Raw genomic sequence first — 23,773 nt, forward strand, 5'->3', positions numbered from 1 at the left:
CTAACTCAAGATTTACTGCCAAGTGACTCCTTTTGCCAGATTTGTTCTTTATATTACCTACATTGCATACTAGGCAACGAGACAGTAAATTTATTGTCTATGAATTGTTACTTTGAAAAATTACTTCAATGCAAAGTGATTGCCTTTTAGCCTCCAGAGCCAATACATTTACATTTTTCTGTATGAGGTCATGGGATGATATATATAATTGGTGACCACAGACTGAGGAGGAGCAAGCTGATAGCACTTCAGGACAGAGCCAGGGGGACTTTGCCTCTCCACAATCATGTACCAGCTGGCCTCTTGCTTTTTGCTCTTTATAGGATCCTTAAATCCTCTCGTATCTCTTCCTGTCACTGACTCCAGGGACATGTCTCTCCAGCTCCCAGGTAAGATGCATCTTTTGTGCTAGTCTTTCTGAAGAATCTCCACTGGCCTTTGGGGCCATGCTGGAGGTGAGGGTGGGATTCCTGCTTGGAGGAGCTGGTTACATGGACAGTCCCAGCTCTACCAAGAACACCAGGCGCCCTTGCAGCACAATTTAGATTTAGTAGTGGACGCAGCTTTCTCTTTCTAAAATGTAAACACAGAAAAGTAGCACTGCTGGCTTCATATCAGCTCTCCAATTCAAACTTTTGATTTGGTCAATATTTTTTCCCATTTATAGAAATTGCACTGGATTTAAAACATCATTACTTTTAATTTTAAAATAAACTGGGTTGAGTGTAGAATCAGCTGTTCTAGTTACGGATCAGTAATGCTCTCTCTCCTTCTATAATAAAAAGTAATCGACTGATGTGTGGCTGAGACAAACGGGCTTATTAAAGATCAGGGAAGTGGCCAGCAGGGCAGGGATGTCACAGTCTTCCAAGTGCATTTACCTTTTCCTTTTGATACGTGCTCATTTCATGAAAGTCCAAGTTGAGCTTTAAGAAAATACAACCAGTGAGGTATATTAGTTTAAGAAGTGAGAAGGCTGAGGTAAGTTCCATTAAAAAAAAAAAAAAAAAAAAAAACTCTTCTAAGCCATTGATTTTATAATTTCTAGCCTCTAAAAGTTTCTCCAAACAGCTTTCTCATGATTTTCAAGTGTTGCTAGTCATTCATACATCATCAGTCACTTCTGGGTCACTGAGCTCCTAACTGACAGTCACCTTGTTGGTCAAAACCAGGCATTAACCAAATCTCTATTATTTAAAAAGAGATTTTGATAAGCATTGTAAGAAGAAATCAAATGAATATTCAGATACTAATGTATTTTAAACACTCAGATAATAATTAGAAACAAAATCAGATGAAATGAGGGCAGCACCTCTCCCAGATTCTAGGCAGGCAGAAGCTTACCGTGGAATTTTTGTCACAAATCTTTGCTCCTTTGGAAAGGACCCTTCAAGCCATAAGCACCTGTCCATGATCAGACTTCACAGGTTTCACTGGTATTAGAAATGCTGAGAACATGCTCGGATGCCTTTCGTGTGCCGTCTTGCAGACAAGGTCCTAGCTCCGCTGTCAGGCTGCGGCCATGTGTGGCTTCCGCCCACTCCCGCAGCCTGCGGGCGCCCCTGCACGGCAGCGTAGCCCACGACTCCCATCCAATACGAGCGCCCTCAGAGCTTCAGTGACGACTGCACAGTGTAGGGCCAGCCCACTGGCCACGTTTCATGCTGGAAAAGCACCTTAAATTGATTCACACTGATCAAGCGCCTTACGAGTGGTCTTGAAGCTAATTCTTTTCCAGGATAGTAATAGTTGTATCTCCACCTGGAGGACAGTAAGAGGTGCTGTCACTGCCCTCCCTTTGTGGAAAGAGCGAAAACCATTTCTTTTCCTCTCATCCAGTGGCATCACCCAGATATCTAAAGAAAAGGCAGTCAACTGCAGTGGACAAGTAGGGAAGGAGGGTCCCTCAGACTCTCTGAGCTACAGGGTGCTGAGGGCCCCCGCTCTGCTCTACCTCCTCCTCAGGGCTCTCCCTCCTGGATGGTGAGGTGAGTCACATATGCAGTGAAGAGGTGACATATGAGATCCACATCTCCTGACCTCTGTCCTGCTGGCATGCAAACGGACAGTGGGACTTTCACTTGTTAAAATACCACTAGTGCTGGGTGCAGTGGTGCATGCCTGCCATTCCAGTCACTTAGGAGGCCGAGGCAGGAGGATCCCAAGTTTGAGGTCAGCCTTAGTAACTCAGTGAGGCCCTGTGCAAATCAGTGAGACCTTGTTTCAAAATAAAAAAATAAAAGGGCTGGGGATGTGGCTCAGTGGTAGAGCACCCTGTGTTCAATATCCAGTACTGCAAATTAAATAAAACACCACCAGTCCCAGATCACGAACTTGCATCTGAAGTTTTTCTAGTATTCCTCTCCCTGTTGCTGGTACTCCCCCAACACAACAGGGAGCAGAAATGACGAGCTGAAGGCCCGAGCGAGTCATTGGTCTCGATCTCACTCTGCAGCACCTGAAGACGACGCGAGGTTGGCCCTGGAGGAGCTGGAAAGAGCTTCCATCCTAAAGCTGCTGCCAGAGGTGCTGGGTTCGGGCAGAGGCGACGGGCTGCTGGGTGCGGAGAGAGGCAACGGGCTCCGGGAAGCAGGTCAGCTGAGTCCCTGCTTACAGAGGGCTTGGTTTCATGGCTACTGAATTCACCCTCTGTCCTCAGACGAGGGGAAACCCTGTGCGGGAGCATAAAGGCGTGCCAGATGGAACAGCAAAACTAGTGACCTAGCGCTCTCCCCTCTTGGCGCGGACTCCCTCTGCAACCTGCGGTCCTCACCACCCAGCTCCAGGCGTGCAAGGCACCCTGAGCCTCTCTTTCTGTGTGGATGGGGGGCAATGGTGATTTTGTTTCCAATGAGTGCAATTTTAAATCCTGGTTTCCCAGGGTTTGAATCTTTTTGTAACCCAGCTCTTCATCAGTAAACAGAAATGACAAACACCCACCTCTGGAGGTGTTTTGAAAAGTCAGTGAAAAAATGCAAGTGAAATGCTCAGAGAACAAACGCCAGCTCCGACTCTGTCCATGGCTAGTGTCTCCCCCAGCACGGACGCCATGCTCAGGACATTCCAGAAACAAGATGGAGCCTTTCACTGCGTTGTTTAGCAGATGGTAGTTCAGCTTTTATTAATTTTTTAAAAAATCAAATATTGAACTGTTAAGCATTTTTGTAAGGCCTCTGTGAACCCCAGAGGTAAGGACCCCTCTCTGTATTCAAGTGAACCCTGCTGCAGCGTGAGGGACTGGGAGGAGATGTGACTCATCATACACTATTTTATGTGTTCTAAAGTAAGCACACCCTAGGCACAGCAGATCTGATGAACTGGTTTCAAAACTGTTTTCCAGATCCTACTATGAACATTTCCAACCCAAGAAGCCATCCGAGAAAGGTAAGTTTCTCTGCTTACGAGAGGTAGGAATGAAAGGGGAGCCTTCCAGTCCTGACTTCAGACTCCTGAATTCAGGAACTGCTAGTGTTCTTGTAAAAATTGCACCTTAAAGTAATTGGCCAGTGTTGTGGAAGCATTAATTTGTCCAAACCATTATTCATAAAAAAATCTGAATGTGACAAGGACTCACCAGTGTCTGTTTAGGCTAAGTTAAATAAGTTGTAAGAATTTAAAACAAAACAAAAACAACAACAACAACAAAAACCAACCAACTAAACAAACAAAAAAACCAGACAAGGTCCTTGCTCTCAAGTGTGCTGGTCACTATACGGTCACTGTCTTCTTGACTCCCTCCAGAAGCACTGCATCACTGGGAGCTAGCAAGAACCGCCAAGTCAGCAGCGTGTAGTGGCACACGCCTGTAATCCCAGCGGCTTAGGAAGCTGAGGCAGGAGGATCGCCAGTTCAAAGCCAGCCTCAGCAACAGCGAGGTGCTAAGCAACTCTGTGAGACCCTGTCTCTAAATAAAGTACAAAATAGGGCTGGGGGTGTGGCTCAGTGGTTGAGGGCCCTGAGTTCAATCCCTGGTACCCCCTTCAAATAAAATAAAACCCACGAGTCATCCCCTTACCTCAACGAGCTCCCCCCTCACACCTGACAGCCCTGGGAGCTTGGCACCTCCATCTCAAGGGAGGAATGCTGTGTCCACAGTTGTGGGGTGCAGGACGGAGCAGGGAGCAGTCTCCAGAAAGGCGCTTTGGAGGGCTGGAATAGGGAGCGAGGATGGCAAAACCCTTGGTTAGAAATGGTGCACAGTGCGCAGAGGACCTGACAAGCTAGAAGAAAAGTCTATGCAATCATCATCAACCCCAGAAAGCTCTTGGTGTTGCCTGAGGGGTCTCCTGAGTGCACCTCCTGCGCCTGGCCTCGGCTGGCCTGGGTTCCCACTCTCCCTTCCTGGCAGTGCATGTACAGCAGCGTCTGAAGGCCCCCAGAAGGTCACTAGCTCAAGAGCCTCATTTAATACTAACCAACCATTTCCCATTCTGACCAGAGGCACCTCTTTGGCTATAATACCCCTTAACATTCCAGCAAAAGTACAAGGTAGACACATTAGATCCTACAGACAGCACATACCACATACCACCTGCAGTCCCAGAGGGAGAAGCTACCCAGAAGGGGACGCCCTGACTTCTATATGTGGCTAATTACAAGTCACCATTCCCATGTTTACGTTCTCCTGAACAGGGTTATGAGTATCGATTAAAACCACACAGGTGATAAGTAGGCTGTGTTTGTTAAATTCTAGGGGGAAAAAAAACAGAATAAAGAGAAAACTTTATGACCAAGATTTGATACACAGAGAACAATATATGTGCAGAACATGTCACTAAGAGAGAACTTACACAGGACTAGGCCAACAAGGGCTTAGAAAACTACACAGCAACCACAGGTGGGGAGACTGGAGGCCTGGGACGAGGAGCCGGAGGGAGGCCAGAATCCAGGGGGCACAGGAACAGCCAGAGGGCCACAGGGCAAGCACTCACCCCAGAGGCTCGGCTAAGGCTCCTTCCTCTTGCACTGATGGTTGACGTTGTTCTGGATTGTTCTGGTTTCAGGCTTTCCCTGAAGAGGATCCTAACATTTTTCTGAGTCAGCTCTTGGCCAGACCCAGGAAACAGCACAAGCAGCATGGGCCCCCCTTGGAGTGCTTCTGGAAGTACTGCGTCTGAGGCGAGAGGGACCTGGCTCAGTGTGGACAGTCAGACACAAGACACCTGACCAGAAGCATGGAAGAAAAACGAGACCACCACCCAATTCATCCCTGGGAAACACGCTCTAGTTCGCAAGACCAAGAGTGGCTGGTTCACCTGTAAGCATGTCCTGGAAATCTGCCATTTTTCTTACCTTCAATTTAGTCCTAATTTCTTGGAAATTTAAAAGTAAAGATAATAAATAAATAGAAGCAAATACTAAGAAGAAAAAGCCATAAAGGTGAAGTTTAGACAAAATCATTCAACTACAGACCATTTAAACAAACGGCTGATGTCCTCTCACCCTTAAAAATGACCACATCAAGTGTTACTTTTTAAAAAGCAGTGCCATAGCTTGGCTGGTCTCTAGAGTGAGTGACACCTCCAGGCAGAACCCAGGATGGGCTCCCACCAGGAGGTTCCTGGGCTTGGCCTCGCTCTTCCCCGAAGAGAAAAGACATTCACACAGACACACGCTGGAACTGCGCTCCTTGGAGCTCTAGAATCATGGTTCACATATTCTGGGGGAAATACCTTAGTTTCATATTGAGAGAAAAGGCTATGGCAGGATTTAAGATTGCAAAACAGAAGTAAGAGCCCTGTTTACTAATCTTTAGAAACCACACGTGTGTAAATCTACTCCACGTCACCAGCGCCTCCACAGTGATGTGGTCAGAATGACTAGGGTGAGCACCAAGGGCTCTGCGCAGACTGTCCAGAGGGGGACCAGGGGCTGTCCATCCCCCTCCCTCGCGGCACAGGCTGCACCAGGCACTTGGAAGCAGGTGATGTGCACTTATCTTATCAGCAGCCATCACAAATCTCTGAGTGCAGCTGGATAAAGCTTTCCTGGTTTAAGACATCAAGAACATCTGTAGAGAGGGCTGGGGTTGTGGCTCACAGGTAGAGCGCTTGCCAAGCACATGCGAGGCCTTGGGTTCAATCCTCAGCACCACATAAAGAAATAAAATAAAGGTATTAAAAAAAAAAAAGAACATCTGTAGAGAAAGATGTTAGTGAGGAGTGGGTACTTGATCTCAGACGCATGCCCACACCAGGCACAGCTATGGGACACGCTGGGCCTCTGAGAGCTGAGGGAGCCCATACCAGCTCGCACCACGACACCAGAAAGAGCCTCAAGGAAGAATTTCCTTGTAGTGATTCCAAAATCCCTCACTCATGGTAATATCGGGAGATTATTCCTACAGCTCTGCAGTCAGATCATGAAATTCAGACCCTTACTCGCTTCATGTACCAGCTGTGTCCTCCAGCAGGCTATCTGCTCCCTTGCCACAGTGTCCTCCATAACAGGGACGACAAGGCTTATTCGGGGGAAGCTGAGACCAGGAGCTGCTGACCCACACTAAGTGCCACCCACACTAAGGCCCTTTCCTTCCTGCTGTGGTCACTGTTGCTACAGAGAGGTGGCAGGGATTCAAAAAGGGTATTACTAAAAGACCTGTTGACTTCAGGCTCTTGTTCCATATTTTAATTTCTAGATTTTGTTGCTGCTAAGTTACAGTCTTTGTTTTTTTTTTTTTTTTTTAATTTTTTTAAGAGACAGACAGACAGAGAGAGGGAGAGAATTTTTTTTTTAATATTTATTTTTTAGTTTTCGGCGGACACAACATCTTTGTTTGTATGTGGTGCTGAGGATCGAACCCGGGCCGCACGCATGCTAGGCGAGCGTGCTACTGCTTGAGCCACATCCCCAGCCCAAGTTACAGTCTTGGTAAAACACAGGTTCACCCTGTGGAATATGAAAGAGTGACATGCTAACTGGGTTTCATTAAAATGGCATGAAAATTACTACACACACACACACACACACACACACACACACACGGAACCCAATAAATTCTTCACAATGCTGGAGCAAGGATTAAATGAGCCAATGTGCTGGGAAAAGGGACTGAGACATGCCTGTCACCATTAGCCCACATGCGCTGCAATGGCAACCCAGTGCCTCCACGAGAAGCTCCTCTCATGACGCGAAACCCACTTGAGACCAGGGCTTGCCACATAGCACTGCTAGGGACCCACAGGTTTCACATGTACAGTTTATTATTTTACTTAAAAAAGATACCCAAATAAAATATTAATAGCCATTAAAAACAAGTAAATCACATAATTATAAATTCAGTTGAAACAAAATTTCAAGTTGGATTAAATTTACCTTATGAATTAATAATGAAGTTTTGTGTAATTGCAAAACTATTCCCTTTGTACAGCATTTTGTTTTTCATAAATTTTGGCCTCTGACCCAAGAAAATAAAGCTTTTTGGGTAGTATTTATGTAAACATGGAAGCCTATAAAATACACTTTTATCACCAGTTCCTACAGTCATTAATACAAAAAGCTGATAATAAACTTGAACAACCAAGCTTCAACTGGGTGAGACCAGACCCCTGGGGGGGAGCAGAGGCCACTGTGAATCCCACTGCATCTCGCAGTAGGACAACCTCTACATGCACTGAACAATCTTCTTATCAAGAGAAGAGGCCTGGGAGTGCTCCTATAGACCTGACCACAACAGCACCACGTCAGATCCAGCCTAGCATCATGTGACTAGACAGAATGTGTTCGAAGGAGAGAAACAGGTGATTCTAACAAGCGAACATCCAAAACAGCACAAAGAAGCCTTGCGTCGGCACAGAACACAGAGTTTAAAGTACGCACACATAAAGGCAGAATGACCCTGATAGCTCCAAATGCCATCTTTGATTTACACAAACTAAGAACTTCATTACTCTAGAAAGTTGTCAGTGGACAGGCTTATTTTTTAATCTGACTTTTTTACCAAAGGGAAAAAAATACCAGAACAACTGGATCAACACACAAAGATCTCAGAAATCATTTAACTATCAAGATGGAATAGAATATGAGTATTCTCTATTCATAAAACAGCAATATTTGTATGTGAATGCTTGATACTAGAAAATTTCAAGAAATGTCAAAGGCAGCATTTGAAACTGACTTTGACACCTGAAGACTGAATCCAGAACCCACTACTTTGGGAGAAAATCTGAGCTACAGGATTGGAGAATCAGGGTCCATCTATTCCACAGAAAAAAAGTCAATTTGCCTAATCATTATGAGGATGCATTTGGAAAAAGTTATGAAACTTCAAAGGAGAAAGAAGTCTTTTAATAAAACAAACAAAAAACAAAACAAAGAAAAGAAAAATAAGTTTGTTGTAAGTTATATAAAAATACAAGGTCACTGTGACCTTCATCTTCTACTTCCTTTTCTGAGCTGCATGGGTGTGGATCACGCATATCATTCTAAGTCTGAGAAGGAACCATGACTTCTCTATAAAGAGCACTGGAGTGAGCCAATCTGTCAAGTCAACACTCACTTCTTGAGACTCTTCGGCAAGTGACACAGAAATCAATGACTCCTGAGGACTGCAGTCCCTGAGGGCTGGGGAGGCTGGGGTCGCTGAGCTCCCCAGAGGTTTCTCACTGGGTATCAGAACACTTACCCTGTTCAAGGGCAAACAAAAGGCAGTGCCAATCAGACCTCTGCTCAGCACAGAAAGCCATCTTTGTGTAAATTCAGTGGAAAGCAAAAGTTATTGGTTAAACACATATGCAATAAGAATAATATTAACTTATAGAACTTTTGTCACTTTTTACAATCATTATTTTAAAATAAAAAAATCTTAAAAAGAAAAACACTATTAGTTGAGTAAACAGCTCTTTCGTTTTAACTACATTTACATTTGCTAATTTTAAGTTCTCCAAAGAATAAGCCCCTTAATAAGTTGATGGATTGTTTTTAGAAAAGACTTTTAGTCACAGGTTGAAAAAAAGAAAGTAAAAATGCATTTGTAAGAATGAAAGTAAAAATCCAGCCTTAAAAATAGTTATTTCCTGATTTACTAGTGGACAACGGACTTTAATGGGTGGCAGGAAACTGGGATGTCCTGAGTCACAGGGGAGCACCACGCTGCAGAGACCATCACGGAGGCACACGCCCAGGGGTGTGCTGCTCCTCGAGTTCCACCAGGGAGAACGACTCAGGTAGCAACAGACAGACCAGAGAGGCTCAGCTGTGGGCTCATTTTAGCTGTACTTCTAATCATAATTTATTTTGGGTGATATGTGAAATAAAATTTTACCATACACCTACCTCTTAAAGGCAATCCAATCTCTCTAGAAGGCAGCTAAACTAGAAAAGGAGTCTAACTGGCAGTTTTAACACATCAGGAACAAAGAGAAGATTCGATATACAATGCTGCTTCTGCTTCAGAAAAATGATGTCTGTTAAAAAAGCATGGTGGGAAGTCTTATGTTGATGATGACTTTGTAGTCACTTGTGAGTCGAGCTTTAGAGACACATAGGGAAGTCTGTCACACGTGCCCTGGAAAGCTTGTGCAGGGACATCCTCATGGTGGCTCAGCTGCTGTCTTCTCCTGGATGCGGCCCAGGGGTCTCTGCAGTGTCACCAGCTGAACCTCTGTCTTCACAGGTGGCGCAGCTCTCAAAAGAGAACACAGGCAGGCCTGTTATGCAATGTCTGTGCCCTCTGAGGGTTTAAAATCAGCACAGGGCTGGTCAGCAACATCATTTCTAACTCCTCAACTTATTCATGTCCGAAAGTACCTAATATGGTCCATTTTTATAAGAATGTAAATGACAGAAACTGTTTAGATACGTTAGCTTAAATTCTTTGGAAGCTCATTCTTCACGTACCCTTCAGGGGGAGTCTATTTGAAGGCTACAACTTCCAGGGGAAGGCCTCAATGGTAAACTGTGGTTGGTTTTGGTCAAATTCAGCTGCAACAGAGCACCGGCTACCCAGTGGACATGCATATATTTCTGGAGCAGCCTGCATGCAGCTCATGGGAATCAGAGTGGACCTAAGGACTCCATCCTCCAACAACTGGGACCTGTGCTCTGGCTGCTGCTGGCCTTGGTGGTGCAGACACTCAGGTGGGCTGCCATCATGACACCCTCCCCTCTACTGTTGCAAGCTCCTGCTCCACCAGCTGAAGCAACTCTCAAGGAATTTAAAGGGCCAATGCCCTTTTCTTTTTTTTCTACCCACTCCTACCCCCTCCCCCCACGTTGGGAGGCAGACATTTACAGTCTTGGACATTCAAATGCAACCACTTATGTGGGGAATCTGGAGAGTCTCCATGCACATCTGGGGAGAAGTGCAGACCTAACAAAGGTCTGGGAAGTCCTGAGGTCTGTGCCTCCTGCTGCCCTCCAGCAGATATGGTCATGACAACCAGTGAGAAAAGCCAAAAGCAGCAAGCTCCAGGGATGGAGCAGGAGTCTGCCACACAACCAGGTCCCAAGGTCTAGTTCAACCACTGCTACAGGCCTAAAAACAGGAAAGCACTGCCCACTCAGGAAGAAGGGGCCGAGAGCAAGGGCTTCCAAGGAGGAGCAGATGGCTGGCTTACTAGACAAGGGCTTCACAGCAACCATCTCAGAGATGCTTCAAGAACTCAAGGAAGACATGGAAGAAACCAAGACAATGTATGAACAAAACAGAAATATCAATAAAGCAATAGGAAATATATATTGAGGGGCTGGGGCTCAGCGGTAGAGCACTCACCTAGCACATGTGAGGCACTGGGTTTCACCCTCAGCACCACATAAAAATAAACAAACAAAATAAAGGTATGTGTCCATCTACAACTAAAAATAGATTTAAAAAAGAAAACAAAATGAAATAAAAAAGCAACTCTGTACCTGAGAAAGACAAAACAAATGAAAAATTCACTAGAGGGACTCAAAGGCAGACATGGAAGGCAGAAGAAGGAACTAAGAATGTGAAGATAGTCGAACTGTCAAGTCTGAGGAACAGAAAGGAAAGACGGAAGGGAAGTGAACAGAGCCTGAAGTGCCCGCGGGACCAGCAAGAGAGAAGCAAGCATGGAGCAGGACAGGGGTGTGTGAAGGAAAATGGCCGAGAACTTTCCAAATTCAGTGAAAGAGATGAATATACACATCCAAGAAGCTCTCAATCAACTCCAGGAAGGATAACCTGAGAGACCCACCCTGAGATCCATTACGATCAGTTTAAGGTTCAAGAAAGAGCATCTCAAAGGCAGCAAGGAAGGATTCACTAGGTACAACGGTGAGGCTACAGGAGAGGTCCCATCAGATATTGCGGAGGCCAGGAACACTGAGGCAATATATTTAGAGTACTTTAAAAAAACCCAAACTGTCAATAAAGAATCCCATATATGGCAAAACTCCTTCAAAAGTGAGGGAGAGGGCTGGGGATATAGCTCAGTTGGTAGAGTGTTTGCTTTGTATGCACAAGGCCCTGGGTTCAATCCTTAACACCACACACACACACACACACAAAAAAAAAAAAAAAAAAAAAAAAGAGGGAGAACTGGGCAAGGTGGTACACGCCTATAGTCCCAGCTACTCAGGAGGCTGAGGCAAGAGGATTGCAAGTTCAAGGCCAGCCTCAACAACTTAGTAAGACCTTGGGCAACTTAGTAAGACCCTGTTTCAAAATAAGACATAAAAAGAGTTGGGGATGTAGCTCAGTGGTAAAGAAGTGCCCCTGGGTTCAATTCCTGGTACAGGGAGGGAAAAAAGTGAGGAAAAAATTAGGAATTAGAAATGCTAAAGGTTGAAATGAAAGGACAACATACAATAACTCAAAGCCAGAGGAAAAAAATAAAAGTTCTCAGCAAAGAAAAATATGGGGGTAATTATAAAAGCTACTATTATTCTAATAATGACATGTAACTTTTTGTTTTCTATATGATTTAAAAGACTAATACATTTAAAGAAAGCTAGTCTCAAAGCTAATATTATGGTAACTTTAGTTTGTAATTACATATTTTATCTTCTACATCATTTAAGAGATTAATGAATAAAAACAGTTATTAGTTTATGTTTTTGGACATACAATATATCAAGATCTAACTTTGTGTTGGGCATGGTGGTGCATACCTATAATCCTAACAATGGGAGGCTTAGGCAGGAGGATTGCCAAGTTCCAGGTCACCCGCACAACTTAGCAAGGTCCTACACAACTCAGCAGGACCTTGTTTCTAAATAAAATACAAACAAAGGTCTGGGGATGTAGCTCAGAGGTAGAGCACCCTGGATTCAATCTCCAGTACCAAACAAACAAAATCTAATTTTGTAACATCAGTAGCTGAAAGGAGATAGAGATGGAGCTCTATAGAAGTAGTTTTTTGTTCGTTGGTTTGTTTTTGGTACTGGGGATTGAATCAGGAGTACTTAACCACTGAGCCACATCTCTAGCCCTTTTTTTTGTACTTTATTTAGAAACAGGGTCCTGCTGAGTTGCTTAGGACCTTGCTAAGTTGTTGAGGCAGGCTTTGAACTCACAATCCTCCTGCCTCAGCCTCCTGAGCTACTAGACCACAGGCATGCATCACCCTGCACTCAGCTCAGGTTTTTTTGTTTTTTTAATGTTATTGAAGCTAAGCTAGAATAATTCAAACTGGAGTGATATAACATTGGGATATTAAATATGACCCTCATGGTTACCACAAACAAAATAATTACAGAATATACACAACAGAAAATGAGCAGGGAATTAAAATTTTCATTGCAAAAAATAAATAAATAAACCTAATACAACAGAAGACAACAATAAAGAAACAAGGGTCAATGAGAATAAGCAGCAAGAGGGCACATGCGCCTCAGACCAGCGGTCCCTTAGACGTAAAGGGCCCGACTTTCCACTCAGAAGGCAGAGGCTGGAACAAAGGGTGTGAACACGTTGATCTGATCATTTGCTGTCCACAAGAGAGTCACGTTAGCTCTGGACACAGGCTGACAGTGAGAGGAGGGACAGACAGGCCACACAACAGCTACCAAGAGAGAGCAGGTGTGTCTACAAATAAGCCAGTTGAAAAGAGAGTGTGTGCTGCATCTGCACGAGGTACTAAAGTACTCTGCAGCCAGGCCCACAGGTGGAGAGCGGGAGGACTGCCCAGGAGGTGGGAGGAGAGGCAGGAGGAGAGATGCTCATTTCCTGTTTCTGAGCAGTTTCAGTTTTGTAAGATAAAGAGTTCAGGAGCTGGATGGTGCTAATGGATGCATAATATGAATGTACTCAATACCTCTGAACTGTGCACTTTAAAATAGGAAGGTAAATTTTATGCTACATGTATCATGTATATTTTATCAGATTAAAAAGTACGAAGTTAAAAAGAGTGAGAGGGGAGGATTTTAGTGACCTGCTTACTTCACGAGCCTTCATATACTACTTTTCTGAGAGTAATTTCTAACCTGATGCCTCCACCTCCCCATGTTGAGACCTGGGGGAAAAGGCCTCGCAATTGTCACTTCCATTACTACAGCTGCACCACCGGTAGGAACAGTGGTGGATAAAGTCTTCACTGCTAAAGCTGTTCACAAACACTCTACGACCTCATGATGGCAAAGCCCACGTGGGCCCCACCAAGTTTCCTGCTGGCTGTGAACACCACCTCAAGAGTGAATCTTCTGCAATTTTTTTTTGTGTGTGTGGTGCTGGGGACTGAACCCAGGGCCTTGTGCATGCAAGGCAAGCACTCTACCAACTGAGCTGTATCTCCAGCCCACAATTTTAACTCTTTTCAAACATGCATGTATATGTGAAATGTATATCTCTTTCACCTCTCTCCTCCCTCATCATACATCAAAGCAAATATTATCTTTATTGCCCCCAAATAGTCCAACTGGTGAAAGAAAAAAAATTAGTGTCAAAAAGACCTGAGTTCAAAATTCAAAGAACTGCATAACCTTATATTATTATTTAACATCTACAAACCTTAATAGCACCTCTGTCAATTGGGAGGATTACAAATTTCAGTGGGATCATGAGAAAGCTCACCTACATTAAGAACACTTCCCAGTGCAAAACACGACTATGTGATGGTTATGCTACTGGGCTTACTTGGACACGCATTCCTCGAGGGACAGTCTGGCTTTGAATCCAAGGATACACCTTGGCTAGCTCTTCCTTCTGCCCAGGAGAAAACTGGGGCTGTTGCTGTCTTAGGCTTTCCAGTTTTTCTAGATCTTCTTTTAGCACAACTTCCTTAACCCTGGAAACAAACAACGACATCTTCACAGTCCTGAATAAGGTGCAGGGTTCTGTTCTCTTTGGTGGGTGAGACACTTTCACTGTCTGGTTAATACACGATGCACACATGGACAACAGTGCAGAACCATTTCCCAGCCAGGCTGGTAGCAGGCCTTTTCTTCTCAATGGAAAACAACTGCACGATGTTTCAATGAAGCACACGGAAGAAATGGTCTTCCCTTTGCTCCCCTTGTCTTTTAGCGCCTAAAGAGTAAAGTTCCTCACCTTGTGTATTATCTTGGAACATGGAGCCCTTCTTTTTTTTTTTTTTTTAGTTGTAGATGGACACAATATCTTTGTTTTTGTTTATTTTTTTATATGGTGCTGAGGATCAAACCCAGTGCCTCAAGCATGTGAGGTAAGCGCTCAACCACTGAGCTACAACCCCAGCTGTTTTCTTGTCTCAGGATGAGACACACGTTTGTTCAGTCTGGGTCTGTGTATGTGCAGCACTACCACTGTAACCCTTGCTTTAGGAAGTCATTTCTTGCTTATCTTCAAATGAGTAAATCTGAAGGGTATGTATAAAACATTTTTAAATACTTTTATGGTCATGTTATATTTACAACACGAGAAACCATAACAACATAGAATGTCTTTTAGAATGCTTTCTTACCTCTCTGGCACCTGATACGTCATCAGAACACACTCAGGAGTTTGTGCTATCATTTTCCAGATGGGATCCTCAGCTAAACCGTGAAAGGCATTTGTTTTCTGTGTATCCTGAGATTGTTGCCCATTTTCAGAGCTTTCAGAAGAATAATCAGTACTAGTGAAGAAGATGCAGCTACCACTGCTTCCTGAAAAAAATCAACAACAGATGAAAATACTGACTTCCAGGTCTGTGGTGGCCAGCTGCTCCTCACCACCCAGCCCAGCAGGCGCCCTGGACACATCTGCTCTGGAAGCAGTTGGGCAGTTTCTAATCAAGCTGACCATACCCTTGCCACAGGCCTCAGTTCCACTCCCAGGTATTTATCCAAGGAAAATTTAAGCATATGTCCACGGAAGAACTTACAGTGGCATTACTGATCCCAGCCCCAGAGCAGAAGCGACCCGACAAACTTCCTCTGGCGAATGGATACATGAACTGCCCACACACCAGGATGGATCTCAACAACCTCATTCTCAGAGAAGCCTAACATGAACAGCTGCACGCTGTCTAATACAATGTGCAAAATTAGAGCAAAAGCAAAATTAAAGTGGCAAACCCAGGGCTGGAAATGTCTGAAGAGTCACAGAAGAACTTTCTAGAGTGATAGAAAGGTTCTGGAGATTGTAGAAGTGGTTTACAAGTGTACAAATCTGTTGGAATTCTTGTTTTGTGTAATTAAAACTGGTCAATTTTATTGTATGTAAATATACCCCAAGAAAGCCTATAAAAAAAAGGTGGGGGGACTTTATCTTTACACCAGTGCCTCAGTCAGATGGCCCTCAACACAGCAACCTCTGGACAATAGAGTCTGAAGAAGCGGTTTCCCAGATCCACTACCTGAGGCTGCAGAACCAGCTCCAGATGGAGACACCTTGGGGGGTGGGGCTGGAGAGAGGTCACCAGCAGCAGAACTGCTCCTGCTGCCACCGCCACCTGAAACACAGTGCTGGAGAGGAGGGACAGGAGAAGACACACATTAACATTCCAAGCATCCCATGATGGGCAGGTCTTCAGCTTCACGCTGGGAGGTGAAGACAAGCCTGTCCCTAAGGACGTGTCAAAGTTCCTCTGTGTAACAGGGAAAGTGTCACTGCTTAGCCGAGCACCTAAAGCACTCCAAGCATCACTCAAGTGTGCTCTTTTGTCTCTGTCATTCGGTAAATACGCATATTGAACATTTCATTTGTTTCAAGCACTGTGCAAACTGTAGGCATACGGCAGCAGGCGGAAGGAAGCCCCAGGTTCCCCAGAGCTGGTGCTCAGGGGAATATGCTCAATATGTCATATGATCCTTGGAATAGGCTCTGAGCTAGCCATCTTTTTATTTTCTTCATAAGAAAACAAAGGCAAAGAAAGGTTAAATAACTTGTCTGAGCTAACCCCCAACTAGTGACACAGCGCAGTTTAAACCATGTCCTATTCCCTAGCCCAGACTCCAGTCAGAATGACACAGGGCCTTGCTTTAGATTTTTAGCCAGTGCACTGGTGCCAGGCTCTCCATAGGTGAGCCTAAATTCTCGATTCTGATCATCATACTGTGAACATATGTTCAATGAAGGGTATTATACCTTGAAGGGAAGACCAAAAAAAAAAAAGTACATATCCACACTTGCTGGATTCTACACTAAAATAAAGGAATGTCAAGATTCTAAAATTTAATCTGGTAATAACAAGGCACAGTATTTGAAAAGTTAAAGAAAAATGACCCAAATGATGTGTATAAACATGAAATTTAAAGCTGCCTGCTTTTTTTGGGTGGGGGTGGGGGTGGGCAGTGGTACTTCAGATTGAACTCAGGGGCACTCAACCACTGAGCCACATTCCCAGTCCTATTTTGTAATTTATTTAGAGACAGGGTCTCATTGGGTTGCTTAGCACCTCGCTGTTGCTGAGGCTGGTTTTGAACTTGTGATCCTCTAGTCTCAGCCTCCCTCCTGTCTCAGCCTCCTGAGCTGCTGGGATTACAGATATACACCACAGCACCTGGCTAAAGCTGCCTGCTTTCTGAATACAAAAGGTGACTCCTACCTCTTGCATAAACTCCTGGTGTCCTACACATATGCATGTAAATTCATATTATATGGCCTATTCCCATCTTCCCAGATCACAACCTCAGTAGTAAGAAAATACTTTTTATAGGCAATAAATACGTTAAGTTTAAAACCTGGATATCAAATTTTAAAGGGTACAGGGAACCTGGTTCACAAAGAAAACTTGAAAGATGGCCTTTTACAAAAGAGATCTCATCAAGCACCTGAGGACCAGTCCTGATCCCCACATGGGGTCAGGAGGCCCATGTAGGCTCTGTGGAGCAAGGGTTAGCCAAAGTCAGATGAGGACCAAAACAGGACAAGGGACATTCCATGGGGTCAGAGGCCCACTGCAGGCCACTTGGAGCAAAGCTTAGCCTTGGCCATAGACAAGAGAGACAACTAAGAGGACATCAGTGTTGAGCCTAGGCCAGACGGTAAGTGTGTGCTAACAGCTGCATCACTTACGTCTGTGGCAACGGGGCCAGCATCCCTTCTCACTGCGTCTGGAGGCTCAGGAGACGCGGGCACATCTTCATGGAGTAGGTCTAGCTGCAGTGGTGAGCTGCTCCGAGAACGGATGAACAGGTGCTCTTCCTTTTGCATCTTCCATTTTTCCTCCACTCTCCCGCTGTTGACTGAAGGAGGTGGTTCCAGGTTTGGAGCCATTGCTGATACCGAGGAAGGAATTTCAGAAGAGTCTGTGGCTCCCAAGAATGGATATGGAGAGAATGATGGTGACCACAGAGGACAGATATGGGGGTCATGCAAGAAAAAGGTCACCAAAGTATCCACGTGCAAGGAAGGGAGAGCAGGCAGATGCTGCAGGCCACTGGACACAGGTGGCTTAGGTGGACATTCAGGTGTAGTTGCCCAGGCTGGCAGGGGAAAAGCTGGGAGGAGGTAAGAGGACTGGCTGGGAACCATCACAGCAGCTGGGAACCCCAGGCCCGAGACACAGGCAGAAGACGGGGTGGAAGGGCACCAGGGCAGCACATCCTGAAGAGGTCCCCCAGCCTGGGAACGGAAGCTGTCACTGGAGCTGCTACTGCCCAAGGGCACTGGTGGCTTCGTTCGTTTGTGCTTCCCCTTTCTGCATCCTGCTAACCTGCTCTGCTTGGAAGTGAAATCTCCTGAAAGGATAAAGATGGAGGCATATTATGGAAAATCAAACTGAAAGAAGGAAGAGAATGCGTATACAGGTAATTGTAAATAGATTATAAAGGAATGAACGCTTGCCAATATTAAGTATGTCTACTTCAGAGATGGCAAAAAGTAGCTCTAAAAAGATGAACAAAATTACTATAAAATAAGCTTGGGGTTGAGGCTGTGGCTCAGTGGCAGAGCACTTGCCTAGCATGTGTGAGGCACTGGGTTCGATCCTTAGCACCACGTGAAATGAAACAAGTAAAATACAGGCATTCTGTCCACCAACAACTACAAATTTGTTTTTTTAAGAAAATAAATAAGCTTATTTTAGCATCTCTTCAGTTTCTTATAAAAATCAATAGTTCAGATCTCATAAAGATCCTAAGTAAATTACTGACAAAAGGGAATTTACTTCAGCATCTCTCTTTCAAGCACAACTCCAAGAGCTCATGCCATCTCTCTGGAAGTTGGCCCTCCATATCCACAGGGTCCATATCAATAGAGTCAACCAAACACAGATGGAAAATATCAGAAAAAAATCTGCATGTGTACTGAATACGTGCAGACTCACCATCCTTGTCAGTATTCCCTAAACAATGCAGTAAAAGAACCACTGACATTGTCTCAGGCTTTACAGTAACTAAGAGATGAGAATGTGGCAGGTGTGGGCAACCCTCTGCCTTAGGACTTGGGCGCCTTTCAGGTGGGGACCTGCCAGGGTGGGTCCTGGAGCCCATCTCGGCTAACCCTGAGGGACAGCGGCACCTGTATGGCTTTATCAGCCTCGGGATAAGTGGACTATGGGTTTTAATATAACCACCTTGAACACAGGAGCGTCTGGCCTTGCTGCTGCTTTCGCCGTGAAGATAGCAGCTATAGGGCGAGGAGAGGATCTTTTTCCGGAACCTATCCACATAATCCTGTTCTTCTCTCTGTGTGTGGGCTGACAGAGAGGCGGTTGTGAGCCCTACGTGTTTGAATTCTTCTGCAGTGAAAGGAGCTGGCTGGGTGTTTAGGGTCCAGGGTTCACTTCCTAGGGCAGCATCTTCTGCTGAGGTGAAACAAGACAGATTTAATTGTAGTTCTTGCCAATTATTTCTATTCACTCATTTATTATTTCAAGTTATTTCAACAACTATATACACATTATTATAACACTATAATATAAAAAAACTTCACCAGTCTAGCACAAAAATTCTTATTTTTCCTTATAAACAAATATATACACACTTTACGGAGTTATGATAATCAGTTCGTGTTTCTTTAATTGATTTTATCATAAATGCTTTTTCTATCTCCCTGAATTCTTTAAAACATTTTTTTAATCTTTGTATTTATTTTTCAAACAGGTAATATCCTCAGGTGGTTAAAAAATCAGCAAGTATCATAAAGGTATTAGTGAGTTCTCCCCACCCTGTCCACTATCTGCCCACTACCTCCTGCTTCTCACTCATTTGCCTCAGGAAGCCACTGCCTTACTATCACCCAGCTCTTTATGCACGAGGGAACAAGTGTGAGCCCCAACGCCCCCTCCCTCCCGTGGGCCCCACCTGCCCCAAGGCACAAGTGCCCACAAGCCCACAGCTCACTCCCTTCCCACGAGACACAGTGGAGAGCTCCGCTGCACAGTCACCTTGTGCTTGGATGCTGCAAGGGCTCCATCTTAGCTGCCACCCACAGGGTGTGCACTCCTAAAAATTACTTCTTTCAAAAAAAGATTTTTGGGGGCTGAGGTTGTGGCTCAGTGGCAGAACGCTTGCCTAGCATGTGTGCGGCACTGGGTTTGATTCTCAGCACCACATAAAAATTAATTAATTAATTAAAGGTCTATCAGCAACTAAAACAAAATTAAAAAAAAAATTAAAAAAAAAAAAAGATTTTATGGTGGGCACTGTGGTGGACTCCCCAACACCCTCTGGGGCTGGGCAGCATCCGGTGGCCTAGGTGGGCTTGGCCCTGTGCCACTCCCACCAGGGGGCCCTAGCTGGTCTGAATCAGCTCAGCAGACAGGGGACCAGATTTACCTTCCTGCCTGAAACAATGACAATGAACGAACCATATGAAACATGGCTTTGAGGCCGACCTCCAGATGGAAGGACAGTGACCCTGAGGACAGGAAACAGGGAGACCAGCCCAGGACTGCCCCAGCTCCCTGCCTGGAGTGGAGGGGCAGGTGGAGGGCTGGTAAGATGAGGGGCAGGGTTTTCAGGAGAGGAGCAGACAAGAGTTGCAGGGAGAGAGGGTCCTGAGAGTGACAGGCAGCCCCCAGACCATTTGGGGAAACACTCATCAGTGTAGCTGTGTGCAGAAGGAACCTCCTGAAACACAAGGGAAGGAGAACCAAAGATCCCAGAACAGCACTATTTCCATCAGTCAGACCAGAAAGCCTTGTGCTTCCTGAGGCAGGAGACAAGGACTCAGAAAGACCTCTTCTTGGCACCAGAGCAGAATCAAGCCCGGACCACACACGGCTTTGCTCCTGCCTACCAAACTGTGAAAGCAAAGCTTAAAGGGTCAGTCTGTTTCCAGGTAACTTACCTCTGATAACAAAGCTTAAGACTACTCAAAGGAATACAAACTATCTGGTCTGCCTTTATAGTACCTGGCATCCCATCAAACATCAACACTCCTGGGCAGCGGCGGGAAAATACAACCCACATCAAGACACTGAGGAGCGCCTATCATCTGCAGGGACAGAAGACTGGAAGATTCCAGGAACCTGGAGCAACACCACCCATTGGAGGATTTGCACCACCTCATTTAAGATTATGAAGTTGAAGAGTCAGGCGCCATGGCCAGCACAGGGCTTGATGAATTTTGTTCATCTTTTCAGAGAAACTGCTTCTAGTTTTGTTTCAACTGATGCCTGTTTTCTATTTTGTTGACTTCTGCTTTTATCTTTATCACTTCCTTCCTTCTCCTGTGGGTTTACTCGGCTCTTTTTTTAGTAAGATGGAACTTTGGATCACTGATTTGAGATCTTTTTTCTGTAGTATTAGCAATTAAAGCTACTAATCTTTTTTAAAAAATATTTTTTAATTGTAAATGGATCTTTTATTTTATTTATTTATATGTGGTGCTGGGGATTGAACTCAGGCCCTCACACATGCCAGGCAACTGCTCTACCACTGAGCCAGAAACCCAGCCCCCCAAAGCTCCTAGTCTTGTAAGTTCTTCTGTAGCTGTACTGCACAGGTTTTGATGTGCTATATATACTTCCATTCTTGTGGATTTTGAACTATTTTCTAATTTCCTTGTAATTTCATCTTTGAATCAAGGATTATGTAGAAATGTGCTCTTTAATTTCCAAACTTTCGGGTTTCAGTATCTTATTAGTGATTTTTAATTTAATTCACCCTCCCCCAGGAAGCACAGTATATATTTCATGGACCCTTTCACACTTGAGATTTACATTTCAGCCCCACGTGCTCTACAGGCCCGTGAGCACCCTGTCCTTACATGTACATTACGTGGTTAGCGGGCACCAGGTTCTCAGCAGATCAGCTAGGGTGAGGTGGCGGGCATGTTGTTCAGCTCACCTCTTTGCTCAGGTTCTCACTCTGACCACGGAGGCGTTTCTCTACTGCCTATCTTCAGAAGCTCTTGCCTTAGTGAACGTTCCTGGCTGCGGCATCACCACAGGGCAGGACTGGCGCCAGTCCTGCCCTGTGCAAGCACCGCAGGCCTCCTCCACCTACTGCCCAACGGCATCGTCTTTCCCATTCCTTCACTCCCCGTGCACTTGTGAGTTTGTTTCAATTGTAGATTGATGACAGCACTGTGGGCGGGATATGGTTGGCTGCTGATCTCTGTATCTGTTCTGACAATCTTTGCCTCTTTCTTGTGGCATTTAGTCCATTAAGTCATTTTGATAATAATTAGATTTAAAGCTATTATTTTATTATGTATTTGATTTTTCTGTTTTGGTTGATTTTTCTGTTTTCATTACTTTATTTTTCTTGCCCAGACCTTCTTTTGGATATGAGCATTTTTAAAGTTTTATTTCAATTTATGGATTGGCACCCAGGCATAGTGGCACATGCCTGTAATCCCAGCTACAAAAAAATGCTGGGATGTAGCTCAGTGGTACAATGTCCTGGGGTTCAATCCCCAATACTAGAAACAAACTCATGGAGTGATTTTTTAGTCATCTCTATTTTACATTCCATCTTAATTGGTCCCCGCTACAGGTCCTATCGTGGGAATGGCTCTTGGGAAACACTTTCTCACTTTGCCACTCACAGGCCACAGGCCTCTGGGCTAGCTGGCCCGCTTCACCAGTTACACCTGGGTTGTTCTACACATGCAACGGCAAGGAAATGCTCGTGTGACCACGGTCTTCAGACCCAGCACATTACTAGGGCCAGCGTATGACCACCACAATTTAAAACATATGAGCTGACTCTGCTTGCTCACCTTGGAACAGAGATGTGGCCTTGCAGTCACTGAGACTGGTTTAAGATCAGGAAAAAAAAAACTATAATCTGTAAATATTTCTTTAAATGAAAGCAGATGGATTTTAGCATGAATTCTTTCAAAATGGTAACCTAAGACCAGAGTACCAAAAGCATAGTGATACGGTAAAAAAAAAAAAGGTTCTTATTGGTTGAAACCCTCCCCACCTTGCATGGGCCTGGTGGTGGGAAATTAAACACCCTGTAGGATTCCAAAGTAGGATGAAAAGATGCACTAAAAATGTGCCCCTGCTCCTGTCCTGGGGGCCTGCCTCAGCTCTAGGAAAACACTTATCTTTGGCTAAGTAGCAAATAATCCAATCTCCCTTCTCCAATGACAGCTCTCTGCCCACCACGCTCCAGCTGACGGGCTGCTGAGAGAACCCAAAGGGCAAGATGCATCCAAGACCAAGAAGAAAAGGCACAGGAGCAGCTCAGCATGGGCTGGCGAGCCTCCGTGATGACCAGCAAGGACAAACTAGGGTACCTGAAAACCCAGTGTGACAGACCTGTCCCCATGTCATCTACTAAGTCTTTATGAGCTATCAAAAGGACAAGATAACAGGAGGGAACAGAAGAGAAAGAGCAAGATCAGAATAATCCACCACGTAATCATGCTGTTAAGGAGAGTTTTCAATCTGTTCTACTCCTAACTTCTCCACCAACACAGACATGCATGTACCTGTGACAGACCCCGTAGGACATGTTCCAAGGTGGGAAATGGACACCTTCTCTGAAAGTCAAAGGAATGATGCTGCGCCAACAGTGAATGCCGAGGAGGTTGAGGGTAAACACACAGCCGGTGACCATCAGTACCAGCTGGGAAACACAGCCTGAGATGTGTCACCAAAACAATATGGTGACACTTCAAACTACCTTGACTAAACTAAAGAAGGGCAACTATTCCTAATTCTAAAGTTAGAATTAAGCAAATAGTATCAATGACTCAGTGAAGGTAAAGGTGGCACCTGGCTCTGGGGGTGGGACATGGACGATGGTGCTGCTGTAGCTGCACTGGCTGGTGCCTGACCCCAGGCTCAGTGTGGCAGTGGACAGGGTTCCGGCCGGGTCTGCTTCAGCCTCGGTGGGCCGTCCATTTGTGGGCACTTTCAGCTGAGGCATGGCAGAGGTCTGTGCGACAGCTGGTGAGACACAAGAAACCAACAGTGAACAGAAGACTCCCAGTGGGAAGCTTATGCTAAAGACAAACAGCTTACAAAGTTGGTAACTGACAAATTAAAGCCTCCTGGCCATAAAGAAG

The 23,773-nt window shown here is 45.0% G+C and overlaps 2 protein-coding genes across 5 annotated transcripts in view; one reads left to right on the plus strand and one right to left on the minus strand.

Moving 5' to 3' along the window:
• Nucleotides 1-286: 286 nt before the first annotated feature.
• Nucleotides 287-5,117, plus strand: Uts2 (urotensin 2). The gene is made up of 4 exons (XM_076862669.2): nucleotides 287-389; nucleotides 2,456-2,593; nucleotides 3,341-3,384; nucleotides 5,004-5,117. Exons 1-4 carry the CDS (start codon nucleotides 287-289, stop codon nucleotides 5,115-5,117), a joined length of 399 nt encoding a protein of 132 aa, XP_076718784.2.
• Nucleotides 5,118-6,774: 1,657 nt separating this feature from the next.
• Nucleotides 6,775-23,773, minus strand: part of Per3 (period circadian regulator 3) — a 58,668-nt gene continuing 41,669 nt past the window's right edge. Inside the window, exons 15-22 of one of the 4 annotated variants that reach the window (XR_013091860.2) lie at nucleotides 23,481-23,654; nucleotides 18,879-19,109; nucleotides 17,378-18,042; nucleotides 15,717-15,825; nucleotides 14,841-15,024; nucleotides 14,036-14,186; nucleotides 9,274-9,624; nucleotides 6,776-8,624 (exon numbers count right to left, since the gene is read on the minus strand). Coding sequence is in view for 3 of the 4 variants with exons in the window: in XM_076861369.2 (XP_076717484.2) it covers nucleotides 9,541-9,624; nucleotides 14,036-14,186; nucleotides 14,841-15,024; nucleotides 15,717-15,825; nucleotides 17,378-18,042; nucleotides 18,879-19,109; nucleotides 23,481-23,654 (1,598 nt within the window). In the remaining variant the exon portion in view is untranslated. Of the gene's footprint in view, nucleotides 9,625-14,035; nucleotides 14,187-14,840; nucleotides 15,025-15,716; nucleotides 15,826-17,377; nucleotides 18,043-18,878; nucleotides 19,110-23,480; nucleotides 23,655-23,773 lie in introns of all 4 variants that reach the window. The other 3 variants (XM_076861371.2, XM_076861370.2, XM_076861369.2) reach the window with 3 other exon arrangements.

Source organism: Callospermophilus lateralis, chromosome 7, assembly GCF_048772815.1.
Source record: "Callospermophilus lateralis isolate mCalLat2 chromosome 7, mCalLat2.hap1, whole genome shotgun sequence".
In the NCBI taxonomy this organism is placed as follows: Eukaryota; Metazoa; Chordata; class Mammalia; order Rodentia; family Sciuridae; genus Callospermophilus; species Callospermophilus lateralis.